Source organism: Thalassophryne amazonica, chromosome 12, assembly GCF_902500255.1.
Source record: "Thalassophryne amazonica chromosome 12, fThaAma1.1, whole genome shotgun sequence".
In the NCBI taxonomy this organism is placed as follows: domain Eukaryota; kingdom Metazoa; phylum Chordata; class Actinopteri; order Batrachoidiformes; family Batrachoididae; genus Thalassophryne; species Thalassophryne amazonica.
In genome coordinates, this window is record NC_047114.1 from 102,972,464 (window position 1) to 102,985,609 (window position 13,146).

The window sequence follows — 13,146 nt, forward strand, 5'->3', positions numbered from 1 at the left end:
TTTTCCAAAATTTTTCTTCTGTTGAGATCTGAAGTGAATCTGTACATCTTGAAGCCCTTGTTGTCTGTTTGTGCCTCCAAATGCATAACAACCCGGCATTTTCAGCAAATAAATGAATAAATTAGCTGATTTATATGAAGACACATTAACAGCAAACGCTATTTTGAACCCAAGATGGCACCATGAGTCACATGACCGATCCCCCCCCCCCCAACTTGTCATGTTTCCACTCTCTCAATTAAGGCACACTAACTCTGTCATTTGTTTGACCTCCTCCCTGTACCAGGTCTCGTTATCCCTGATCCTACCACCGTAGTGTCGTCGGCAAAGTTTGTCAGAGTGTTGGAGGAGTGAGTGGGGACACAGTCCTGGGTGAAGAGAGTGAAGAGTACCGGACCGAGCACACACCCCTGCGGTGTGCCAGTGTTCAACCAACCAACTTTATTAAATACTTTAAAACAATCAAAGTGCTGCACAGAAAATAAAAACCATCTTAAAATACATAATTGTAAACACAGTACAACTAAAATAATTAAGTCATAAAGCATGAGTAAAAACAACAACCATATGATTAAAACAAAATCAAATAAAAGAATGAAGTCAATATCTCAAGTGTCAAAGGTCAAAGAGAAGAGAATGGTTTCAGGAGAGATTTAAAAGCAGACAGAGATGAGGTCTGTCTGATCTACTGAGACGGGTTGCAACATCATCTTGGAGCTGCAGCAGTGAATGTTCGATACCCTCTGAGCTTCTGCTTAGTTTTTTGGTACACTCAGCTGCGCTGAGAGAGCGGGCGGGTTCATAAGGGTATAGGAGCCCAGAGAGGGAGGGCGGGGCAAGACTCAGGGATTTAAAAACAAAAGAATTTTAAAATGAATCCTAAACTGTTTGGGCAGCCAGTGGAGTGAGGCTGAACGGGGGAAATGTGCTCGTATTAAAAGACGGGCAGCTGCGTTTTGTACCATCTGGAGATGGGTGATGGAGGGCGCACTAACCCCCACATGCAGTGAGTTACAAGGATCCAGTTGAGTAGGAAGAAATATTTGGCTTTATTTTGACCAGCTGCCTCGAAAGGAAAAAGCTTGATTTAACAACGGCCCTGATGTGATTGTCAAATTTCAGGTCTGCATCCACTTTAACTCCTCGGTCTGTGATGTTTGGCTTCTTATCCTGGGCCCGGGAACCCAGATCTAAGGGGGGGGAAGGGGGGGGGGGGGGGGAGGGTCCCAGAGGTGCCAAAAACTATCACTTCAGTTTTCTTGTCATTGAAATTTAACAAATTCAAAGCCATCCAGGCTTTTATGTCGTCAAGACACCTGACTGATGAAATGACAGTGTGTGTATCATTCTTTTTAAGAGGCACAGACATCTGACAGTCATTCGTGTTCATGGTTATGGTGCCAGATGTCAGGTTCCCCATCCTGACATTCTAAAGTCTGTTGGTCAGGAAATCCATAATCCATGAACAGAGTGAGGTGAGGAGTCCGAGGTTGGTGACTTTCTGGACCCGTTTATAAGGCATTACAGTATTAAATGCACTGTGTGTGTCTGCTCCAGGTGGGTCATGTGAAGCGCCATGGAGACAGCATCCTCTGTAGACCTGTTTGCCCGGTGTGCAAACTGATGGCTGTCTGGGTCTGCAGGGATGCAGTTTTTGATGTGTGCCAACAGCATCCTCTCAAAGCACTTCATGATCTCCAGAGTGAGGGCAACTGGGCGATAGTCATTGAGAGTTGTGACAACAGGCTTTTTGGGCAAAGGAACAATAGTCATCCATTTGAGGGAGGTGGGGACAGCAGCTTGTTGTAGGGAGAGGTTAAAGATGCCCGTGAACCCCCCAGCCAGCTGGTCAGCGCAGGTCTTCAGTAGGCAGCCTGTCACACCATCTGGTCCAGCTGCTTTGGTGGTGTCGATCCATTTCCAGGTGGATCTTACCTGCTGCTGCTGGAGGATGAGTGTCGGCTCCTCCTCAGGCTGCATTCCTTCAGCCAGTTGGGCTCTTCCTGCTGCTTATCAAAGCGAGCAAAGAAGAGGTTCAGGGAGTCGGGGTGATCTCTGTCCTGACTGATCGGCGTGTGGTGATGTTTTTATCGTCGGTCAGGATTTTAATTCCTCTCCATGTGCTGCAGGGGTCATGGTTTTCAAAGTGGCCCTCTTTTTGCTGCCTGTAGGCTCCCTCCTCTGGGCTTCTCTGACTCCCTTTGCTCATTTTTTCTGAGCAGATTTGTATTCCAGCTGGTCCCCTGACCTGTAGGCGGCGTCTCTGGCTTTGACTGGTGACGTTAAGCCTGTAGTTTATGTTGGTTCAGTGTTCCTGGTGTTCTTCATTGACGTAATTTCAAACCCAAACCTCTGGATGGTTTCAAATTGGCTCTGTCAGTGATGTGGATTAAAGTTGTGATTGGATAAATTCTGTTTTAGTTGATAATTATTTAAACTGTCCAATGAAAAGGGAATGAAGGCGCCTGAACCCATCTGAACCACCTGCTGACTGTTTAAAGAAAAAACCTCTCGGACTCTGTGTGTGTGTGTGTGTGTGTGTGTGTGTGTGTGTGTGTGTGTGTGTGTGTGTGTGTGTGTGTGTGTGTGTGTGTGTGTGTGTGTGTGTGTGTGTGTGTGTGTGTGTGTGTGTGTGTGTGTGTGTGTGTGTGTGTGTGTGTGTGTGTGTGTGTGTGTGTGTGTGTCGCTGCTACGTTTCATTTCACTGTGTGTTGGCTCTTTTGGTCCCCCTCTGACTCTGGTCTGCTTCAGGTTTCTACCTGAAATCTAATACTGTCTAAGGGCGTTTTTCTCCTCAGTTTATTATTTTAAACTTTGATCTGATTTGTTCTTCTCCTCCAGAAGTGAGTAGTTCCTCCAACATGGCTGACCTCTGGCAGAGTGCCATGGACCATGCAGTGGGCGTGGCCAGGAAGGCGGGAGAAGTAAGCAGGATTAAGTTTTTGTGGTTTCTAATTTCTGCTGTCTTTATTACTGTGTGTTTGGTGATAATTAATAATCAATTAAAATGCAACTATAACAAAACCTTTGTTCCACAGAAGCGTGAAAACTCCTGAATGAATTAAAGTTCATCAAATACCAGCTTTTGTCAGGAACTGATAGGTGTACCGTGAGGCCCCTCCCTTTATTTTCGATATATTGGCGCTGGATTTGGTGAGCCGCCGTTCATCTGCTGTTTGGTGTAGCAGCTACAAATGCTTTCATATAGTTCTGAGAGCGCGATGGTGGTGCAACAAACGGCAGCTGCACACCCCCTGGTCAGCTTTACAAACCTAGTCATGCTTTTCTTTCAAAAGCACCTTTTACACCGGGCCTGTGGAGAGTTGCATTGTGCTGCATGTCTGTTATGCAGGAATGGTTGCATACGTTGCGCCCACGTGGGGGGGGGGGGCGCTTTGGCCCGCCCCTTCTTCTTCTGTGGTTTCGAAGCTTCACTGCCAGCAAAGTTCAGTAGAGTCCAGTGGGATGAATAAAGTTTAGCAATGCAGGTGTGTACTGATGAAAAAGTTGAAGTTTTCACCCTGGTGTAGGGTAGCATGCACAGTAGCACAGTGTAACATAGACCTGCGTAGAACAGTGGACGCAGTGCTCTATGCCAAATTGAATGTTTAATTTTTTTGCGTCCATTTTGTGGACCCCTTTGCGTCCCTCAGCATATTGCCACGTCATTATTGAGGCTCAGTTCTAGTTGCCGGCGATCACCTTAGTATTCTCTCTACTTCCCTGTCGATTTACTGCTGGTAAATTAATACCTTAGATGCAATTATTTCAGGCCATTTCTGCTCTCTTTCTGTCAGTCCGAGGCACTGACAACACCAGTGACGGATCCTGACCCTGCACCCCAGGGTGCCAGACTGACCTCGCGATGACACACCTGTTGCACCGCTGACTGAAAGTCATACCTCTGGAACCTACTGGTGCTACACACGGATGCCTGCGGATTGGAGACCCAAGATCCAGGGTTGGGACCAGGAAGCAGAGTTGTAGTCTTACACACCTCTCTGCAGCTTCTCTCCCCCTGCCATCCCCTCATTACCCCATCCCCGTAGAGACGGTGCCTGCTCCCAGACTACCAATAACCAGCAAAAATCTATTTAAGCATAAAAATTCAAAAAGAAAAAATAATATAGCACCTTCAACTGCACCACAGACTAAAACAGTTAAATGTGGTCTATTAAACATTAGGTCTCTCTCTTCTAAGTCCCTGTTGGTAAATGATATAATAATTGATCAACATATTGATTTATTCTGCCTTACAGAAACCTGGTTACAGCAGGATGAATATGTTAGTTTAAATGAGTCAACACCCCCGAGTCACACTAACTGTCAGAATGCTCGTAGAACGGGCCGGGGTGGAGGATTAGCAGCAATCTTCCATTCCAGCTTATTAATTAATCAAAAACCCAGACAGAGCTTTAATTAATTTGAAAGCTTGACTCTTAGTCTTGTCCATCCAAATTGGAAGTCCCAAAAACCAGTTTTATTTGTTATTATCTATCGTCCACCTGGTCGTTACTGTGAGTTTCTCTGTGAATTTTCAGACCTTTTGTCCGACTTAGTGCTTAGCTCAGATAAGATAATTATAGTGGGCGATTTTAACATCCACACAGATGCTGAGAATGACAGCCTCAACACTGCATTTAATCTATTATTAGACTCTATTGGCTTTGCTCAAAAAGTAAATGAGTCCACCCACCACTTTAATCATATCTTAGATCTTGTTCTGACTTATGGTATGGAAATAGAAGACTTAACAGTATTCCCTGAAAACTCCCTTCTGTCTGATCATTTCTTAACATTTACATTTACTCTGATGGACCACCCAGCAGTGGGGAATAAGTTTCATTACACTAGAAGTCTTTCAGAAAGCGCTGTAACTAGGTTTAAGGATATGATTCCTTCTTTATGTTCTCTAATGCCATATACCAACACAGTGCAGAGTAGCTACCTAAACTCTGTAAGTGAGATAGAGTATCTCGTCAATAGTTTTACATCCTCATTGAAGACAACTTTGGATGCTGTAGCTCCTCTGAAAAAGAGAGCTTTAAATCAGAAGTGCCTGACTCCGTGGTATAACTCACAAACTCGTAGCTTAAAGCAGATAACCCGTAAGTTGGAGAGGAAATGGCGTCTTACTAATTTAGAAGATCTTCACTTAGCCTGGAAAAAGAGTCTGTTGCTCTATAAAAAAGCCCTCCGTAAAGCTAGGACATCTTTCTACTCATCACTAATTGAAGAAAATAAGAACAACCCCAGGTTTCTTTTCAGCACTGTAGCCAGGCTGACAAAGAGTCAGAGCTCTATTGAGCTGAGTATTCCATTAACTTTAACTAGTAATGACTTCATGACTTTCTTTGCTAACAAAATTTTAACTATTAGAGAAAAAATTACTCATAACCATCCCAAAGACGTATCGTTATCTTTGGCTGCTTTCAGTGATGCCGGTATTTGGTTAGACTCTTTCTCTCCGATTGTTCTGTCTGAGTTATTTTCATTAGTTACTTCATCCAAACCATCAACATGTTTATTAGACCCCATTCCTACCAGGCTGCTCAAGGAAGCCCTACCATTATTTAATGCTTCGATCTTAAATATGATCAATCTATCTTTGTTAGTTGGCTATGTACCACAGGCTTTTAAGGTGGCAGTAATTAAACCATTACTTAAAAAGCCATCACTTGACCCAGCTATCTTAGCTAATTATAGGCCAATCTCCAACCTTCCTTTTCTCTCAAAAATTCTTGAAAGGGTAGTTGTAAAACAACTAACTGATCATCTACAGAGGAATGGTCTATTTGAAGACTTTCAGTCAGGTTTTAGAATTCATCATAGTACAGAAACAGCATTAGTGAAGGTTACAAATGATCTTCTTATGGCCTCGGACAGTGGACTCATCTCTGTGCTTGTTCTGTTAGACCTCAGTGCTGCTTTTGATACTGTTGACCATAAAATTTTATTACAGAGACTAGAGCATGCCATAGGTATTAAAGGCACTGCGCTGCGGTGGTTTGAATCATATTTGTCTAATAGATTACAATTTGTTCATGTAAATGGGGAATCTTCTTCACAGACTAAAGTTAATTATGGAGATCCACAAGGTTCTGTGCTAGGACCAATTTTATTCACTTTATACATGCTTCCCTTAGGCAGTATTATTAGACGGTATTGCTTAAATTTTCATTGTTACGCAGATGATACCCAGCTTTATCTATCCATGAAGCCAGAGGACACACACCAATTAGCTAAACTGCAGGATTGTCTTACAGACATAAAGACATGGATGACCTCTAATTTCCTGCTTTTAAACTCAGATAAAACTGAAGTTATTGTACTTGGCCCCACAAATCTTAGAAACATGGTGTCTAACCAGATCCTTACTCTGGATGGCATTACCCTGAGCTCTAGTAATACTGTGAGAAATCTTGGAGTCATTTTTGATCAGGATATGTCATTCAAAGCGCATATTAAACAAATATGTAGGACTGCTTTTTTGCATTTACGCAATATCTCTAAAATCAGAAAGGTCTTGTCTCAGAGTGATGCTGAAAAACTAATTCATGCATTTATTTCCTCTAGGCTGGACTATTGATCATTATTATCAGGTTGTCCTAAAAGTTCCCTAAAAAGCCTTCAGTTAATTCAAAATGCTGCAGCTAGAGTACTGACGGGGACTAGAAGGAGAGAGCATATCTCACCCATATTGGCCTCTCTTCATTGGCTTCCTGTTAATTCTAGAATAGAATTTAAAATTCTTCTTCTTACTTATAAGGTTTTGAATAATCAGGTCCCATCTTATCTTAGGGACCTCGTAGTACCATATCACCCCAATAGAGCGCTTCGCTCTCAGACTGCAGGCTTACTTGTAGTTCCTAGGGTTTGTAAGAGTAGAATGGGAGGCAGAGCCTTCAGCTTTCAGGCTCCTCTCCTGTGGAACCAGCTCCCAATTCAGATCAGGGAGACAGACACCCTCTCTACTTTTAAGATTAGGCTTAAAACTTTCCTTTTTGCTAAAGCTTATAGTTAGGGCTGGATCAGGTGACCCTGAACCATCCCTTAGTTATGCTGCTATAGACGTAGACTGCTGGGGTGTTCCCATGATGCACTGTTTCTTTTTGCTCTGTATGCACCACTCTGCATTTAATCATTAGTGATCGATCTCTGCTCCCCTCCACAGCATGTCTTTTTCCTGGTTCTCTCCCTCAGCCCCAACCAGTCCCAGCAGAAGACTGCCCCTCCCTGAGCCTGGTTCTGCTGGAGGTTTCTTCCTGTTAAAAGGGAGTTTTTCCTTCCCACTGTAGCCAAGTGCTTGCTCACAGGGGGTCGTTTTTGACCGTTGGGGTTTTACATAATTATTGTATGGCCTTGCCTTACAATATAAAGCGCCTTGGGGCAACTGTTTGTTGTGATTTGGCGCTATATAAAAAAATTGATTGAAAAAAAATTGATTGATAAGATGGACTCAGTTTTAGTTTCAATTAACTCTTGTTGCTTAATGGTGACAAATTATACTATATTTGTTGTCTTTCTGATGCCTGATTCTTTTTCTGTCTGTTTGAGATGCAGCTCCACCCATAGATGGGTGTGGTGTCTTCTACAGGCCTCCTGTCCTGTGCAGCAGCATGGACTCCCAAAATCTTCCCAAATTTCCTGTATACTCCGATTGTCAGTTCAATCAGTCAATCATTCAATCAAACTTTATTTCAGACACTACTGGTCCATTTAAAAATTTAAAATGATAAAATATATTAAAAAAACAACACAATATATGGAAATAGAGAGTACAAACTCTATAAACACTGTCGTCCATACAGACACAACTCCTGTGTCTCCAACAACAGGAGGTGTATCTATTTCATTTTTGGAGTCCTCCAGTCACAATAAAAACTTGTTCACAAGATTTCTGATCACAGCATTTAGAGTTGGAAGATTATTTTGCACAAACTGGCTGGCACTCATCCAACAAGGGACCTTCAACAGGATCCGTAGTGCATCTTGGCCTGACTATAACTGCACCACAAGTGGGCAGTATACAGTGATGTACAGTAGGCTTTAAACAAAGCAACTTTAACAAAATCTGAACACACGTGGAATTTATGTGCCACCATGTTATACACTTTACAATACTGTCTCTGTATATCATCATCACATAGGTCATTTTTAGTAATATTTTGACCTTGTCCACAACAGTTAATACATAGCTTGACAGTGTGAAGAGGGGAAATGTCTTTGTTCTATCCTCCTTTGTCCTAACAACCATTACCTCTGTCTTTTTTTGGTTGAACTTAATGTCAGATTGTTGACCATATTCTGTGCAAACTCTGAGCAATTGCTGCAGTTCAGCAGAGTAGGGAGACACGATGACTAAATCATCAGTTGTGTCTGTATCATGGCCCAAGCAGAGAGTCACCCCTGTGAGTCTGGTCTGCTTGAGGTTTCTTCCTCAAATCACCAGAGGGAGTTTTTTTCTTACCACTGTCGCCTGTGTTCTTCCTCTGGGGGTTAGTAAGGTTAGACCTTACTCGTGTGAAGCCCCTTGAGGCAACTTTGTTGTGATTCGGAGCTATATAAATGAAAATAAATTGATTTGACCGTAGGTGTGTGGGTGTGTCTATGTGTGGCCCTGTGACAGATTGGCGTCCTGTCCAGGACGTACCCCACCTCACATCCTATGACTGCTGGGATAGGCTCCAGCCTCCAGCCCCCCTGTGACCCTTAATTGGAGAATGTGGATGGATGGGCTCTTATTGTTAGTTTGGTCTGAATGATGGTCACTCCTCTGAGTCTGGTCTTCTTGAGGTTTCTTCCTCAAAAAGGCCTGAGGGATTTTTTTCCTAACCACTCATGCCTGTGTCCTTGCTCAGGCAGGTTGGTGAGGTTTGACCTTATACCTGGGAAGCACCTTTTAGGCACCACGGATGTCCAAGAGTTGGAAAACATGGAGGACAGGTGATCTCTAGATTGGATTGGTGAACTCTAGTAGTGTCTAGTTTTTGTATTTATCCATGCAAGTGTTGATTATCACTCTTCTTGATGACTAATGATCCTTATCAGGCTCTGAAAAATGTACTGTCATGACTAACAGGGCTGTTCAACAGGGCGCTGTTTTACTATGATCAGCTGTGATCCAAAAAGTGCAAAAAATGGGATGAAACGGCTTAATCCAGCTTGCTTCCTACCAGGCTGGTTTATAAAGTGCAGACCTGGCAACTGGCTGGTTTATAAAGTGCGGACCTGGCAACTGGCTGGTTTATAAAGTGCGGACCTGGCAACTGGCTGGTTTATAAAGTGCGGACTTGGCAACCTGCTTGAAAACAAAAGAAAGCTGCTTCACCTTCATATCAGCCTCTTTGACCAAAAGCTGCAGTGAACCAGCTTCAAACTTTTACTCACAAACAGCACAAATACCATTTCGAGGATCAGTGCATTGAGTAGGCTGTGTATTGATCAGTGCATTGAGTAGGCTGTGTATTGATCAGTGCATTGAGTAGGCTGTGTATTGATCATTGCATTGAGTAGGCTGTGTATTGATCAGATGGTGCAGGTCGCACTGCAGGACGAGTGCAGCGTGATGTTAAAGAGCACCTTGGTTGACTTGGTCACAAAGACCGACCAGCAGGTGGAAGGTCTCATCATCCAGTCAGTGAAGGCAAAATTCCCAACACATCGGTAAGAAGCTTTTCTGTGTGTGTGTGTGTGTGTGTGTGTGTGTGTTCACTGCTTGTCATTCACTAAGTTCTGCCCTTCAGTTACTGTGTGTGTGTGTGTGTGTGTGTGTGTGTGTGTGTGTTCACTGCTTGTCATTCACTAAGTTCTGCCCTTCAGTTACTGTGTGTGTGTGTGTGTGTGTGTTCACTGCTTGTCATTCACTAAGTTCTGCCCTTCAGTTACAGTGTGTGTGTGTGTGTGTGTGTGTTCACTGCTTGTCATTCACTAAGTTCTGCCCTTCAGTTACTGTGTGTGTGTGTGTGTGTGTGTGTGTGTGTGTGTGTGTGTGTTCACTGCTTGTCATTCACTAAGTTCTGCCCTTCAGTTACTGTGTGTGTGTGTGTGTGTGTGTGTGTGTGTGTGTGTGTGTGTGTTCACTGCTTGTCATTCACTAAGTTCTGCCCTTCAGTTACTGTGTGTGTGTGTGTGTGTGTTCACTGCTTGTCATTCACTAAGTTCTGCCCTTCAGTTACTGTGTGTGTGTGTGTGTGTGTGTGTGTGTGTGTGTGTTCACTGCTTGTCATTCACTAAGTTCTGCCCTTCAGTTACTGTGTGTGTGTGTGTGTGTGTGTTCACTGCTTGTCATTCACTAAGTTCTGCCCTTCAGTTACAGTGTGTGTGTGTGTGTGTGTGTGTGTGTGTTCACTGCTTGTCATTCACTAAGTTCTGCCCTTCAGTTACTGTGTGTGTGTGTGTGTGTGTGTGTGTGTGTGTGTGTGTGTGTGTGTGTGTGTGTTCACTGCTTGTCATTCACTAAGTTCTGCCCTTCAGTTACTGTGTGTGTGTGTGTGTGTGTGTGTGTGTGTGTGTGTGTGTGTTCACTGCTTGTCATTCACTAAGTTCTGCCCTTCAGTTACTGTGTGTGTGTGTGTGTGTGTTCACTGCTTGTCATTCACTAAGTTCTGCCCTTCAGTTACTGTGTGTGTGTGTGTGTGTGTGTGTGTGTGTGTGTGTGTTCACTGCTTGTCATTCACTAAGTTCTGCCCTTCAGTTACTGTGTGTGTGTGTGTGTGTGTGTTCACTGCTTGTCATTCACTAAGTTCTGCCCTTCAGTTACTGTGTGTGTGTGTGGTGTGTGTGTGTGTGTGTTCACTGCTTGTCATTCACTAAGTTCTGCCCTTCAGTTACTGTGTGTGTGTGTGTGTGTGTGTGTGTGTGTGTGTGTGTGTGTGTGTGTGTGTGTGTGTGTGTTCACTGCTTGTCATTCACTAAGTTCTGCCCTTCAGTTACTGTGTGTGTGTGTGTGTGTGTGTGTGTGTGTGTGTGTGTGTGTGTTCACTGCTTGTCATTCACTAAGTTCTGCCCTTCAGTTACTGTGTGTGTGTGTGTGTGTGTTCACTGCTTGTCATTCACTAAGTTCTGCCCTTCAGTTACTGTGTGTGTGTGTGTGTGTGTGTGTGTGTGTGTTCACTGCTTGTCATTCACTAAGTTCTGCCCTTCAGTTACTGTGTGTGTGTGGTCACTGCTTGTCATTCACTAAGTTCTGCCCTTCAGTTACTGTGTGTGTGTGTGTGTGTGTGTGTGTGTGTGTGTGTGTGTGTGTGTGTGGTGTGTGTGTGTGTTCACTTGCTTGTCATTCACTAGTTCTGCCCTTCAGGTTACTGTGTGGGTTGTGTGTGTGTTCACTGCTTGTCATTCACTAAGTTCTGCCCTTCAGTTACTGTGTGTGTGTGTGTGTGTGTGTGTCACTGCTTGTGTCATTCACTAAGTTCTGCCCTTCAGTTACTGTGTGTGTGTTGTGTGTGTGTGTTGTGTGTGTGTGTGTGTGTGTATGTTCACTGCTTGTCATTCACTAAGTTCTGCCCTTCAGTTACTGTGTGTGTGTGTGTGTGTGTGTGTGTGTGTGTGTGTGTGTGTGTGGTGTGTGTGTGTGTGTGTGTGTGGTGTGTGTGTTCACTGCTTGTCATTCACTAAGTTCTGCCCTTCAGTTACAGTGTGTGTGTGTGTGTGTGTTCACTGCTTGTCATTCACTAAGTTCTGCCCTTCAGTTACTGTGTGTGTGTGTGTGTGTGTGTGTGTGTGTGTGTGTGTGTGTGTGTGTGTGTGTGTGTGTGTGTGTGTGTGTGTGTGTGTGTGTGTTCACTGCTTGTCATTCACTAAGTTCTGCCCTTCAGTTACAGTGTGTGTGTGTGTGTGTGTGTGTGTTCACTGCTTGTCATTCACTAAGTTCTGCCCTTAAGTTACTGTGTGTGTGTGTGTGTGTGTGTGTGTGTGTGTGTGTGTGTGTTCACTGCTTGTCATTCACTAAGTTCTGCCCTTCAGTTACTGTGTGTGTGTGTGTGTGTGTTCACTGCTTGTCATTCACTAAGTTCTGCCCTTCAGTTACTGTGTGTGTGTGTGTGTGTGTGTGTGTGTGTGTGTGTGTGTGTGTGTGTGTTCACTGCTTGTCATTCACTAAGTTCTGCCCTTCAGTTACTGTGTGTGTGTGTGTGTGTGTGTGTGTGTGTGTGTGTGTGTGTGTGTTCACTGCTTGTCATTCACTAAGTTCTGCCCTTCAGTTACAGTGTGTGTGTGTGTGTGTGTGTGTGTGTGTGTGTGTGTGTGTGTTCACTGTTTGTCATTCACTAAGTTCTGCCCTTCAGTTACTGTGTGTGTGTGTGTGTGTGTGTGTGTGTGTGTGTGTGTTCACTGCTTGTCATTCACTAAGTTCTGCCCTTCAGTTACTGTGTGTGTGTGTGTGTGTGTGTGTGTGTGTGTGTGTGTGTGTGTGTGTGGTGTGTGTGTGTGTGTTCACTGCTTGTCATTCACTAAGTTCTGCCCTTCAGTTACTGTGTGTGTGTGTGTGTGTGTGTGTGTGTGTGTGTGTGTGTGTGTGTGTTCACTGCTTGTCATTCACTAAGTTCTGCCCTTCAGTTACTGTGTGTGTGTGTGTGTGTGTGTGTGTGTGTGTGTGTGTGTGTGTTCACTGCTTGTCATTCACTAAGTTCTGCCCTTCAGTTACTGTGTGTGTGTGTGTGTGTGTGTGTGTGTGTGTGTGTGTGTGTGTGTGTGTGTGTGTGTGTGTGTGTGTTCACTGCTTGTCATTCACTAAGTTCTGCCCTTCAGTTACTGTGTGTGTGTGTGTGTGTGTGTGTGTGTGTTCACTGCTTGTCATTCACTAAGTTCTGCCCTTCAGTTACTGTGTGTGTGTGTGTGTGTGTGTGTTCACTGCTTGTCATTCACTAAGTTCTGCCCTTCAGTTACTGTGTGTGTGTGTGTGTGGTGTGTGTGTGTGTGTGTGTTCACTGCTTGTCATTCACTAAGTTCTGCCCTTCAGTTACTGTGTGTGTGTGTGTGTGTGTGTGTGTGTGTGTGTGTGTGTGTGTGTGTGTGTGTGTTCACTGCTTGTCATTCACTAAGTTCTGCCCTTCAGTTATTGTGTGTGTGTGTGTTTGTGGTGTGTGTGTGTGTGTGTGTGTGTGTGTGTTCACTGCTTGTCATTCACTAAGTTCTGCCCTTCAT

At 44.0% G+C, this 13,146-nt stretch overlaps 1 protein-coding gene across 1 annotated transcript in view; it reads left to right on the forward strand.

Annotated features, from left to right (window-relative positions):
- Positions 1 to 13,146, forward strand: part of impa1 (inositol monophosphatase 1) — an 87,295-nt gene that overhangs the window by 18,805 nt on the left and 55,344 nt on the right. The window contains exons 2-3 of the mRNA XM_034183570.1: positions 2,842 to 2,924; positions 9,533 to 9,666. Coding sequence (XP_034039461.1) covers positions 2,862 to 2,924; positions 9,533 to 9,666 — 197 coding nt within the window. The 5' untranslated portion in view covers positions 2,842 to 2,861. The remainder of the gene's footprint in view (positions 1 to 2,841; positions 2,925 to 9,532; positions 9,667 to 13,146) is intronic.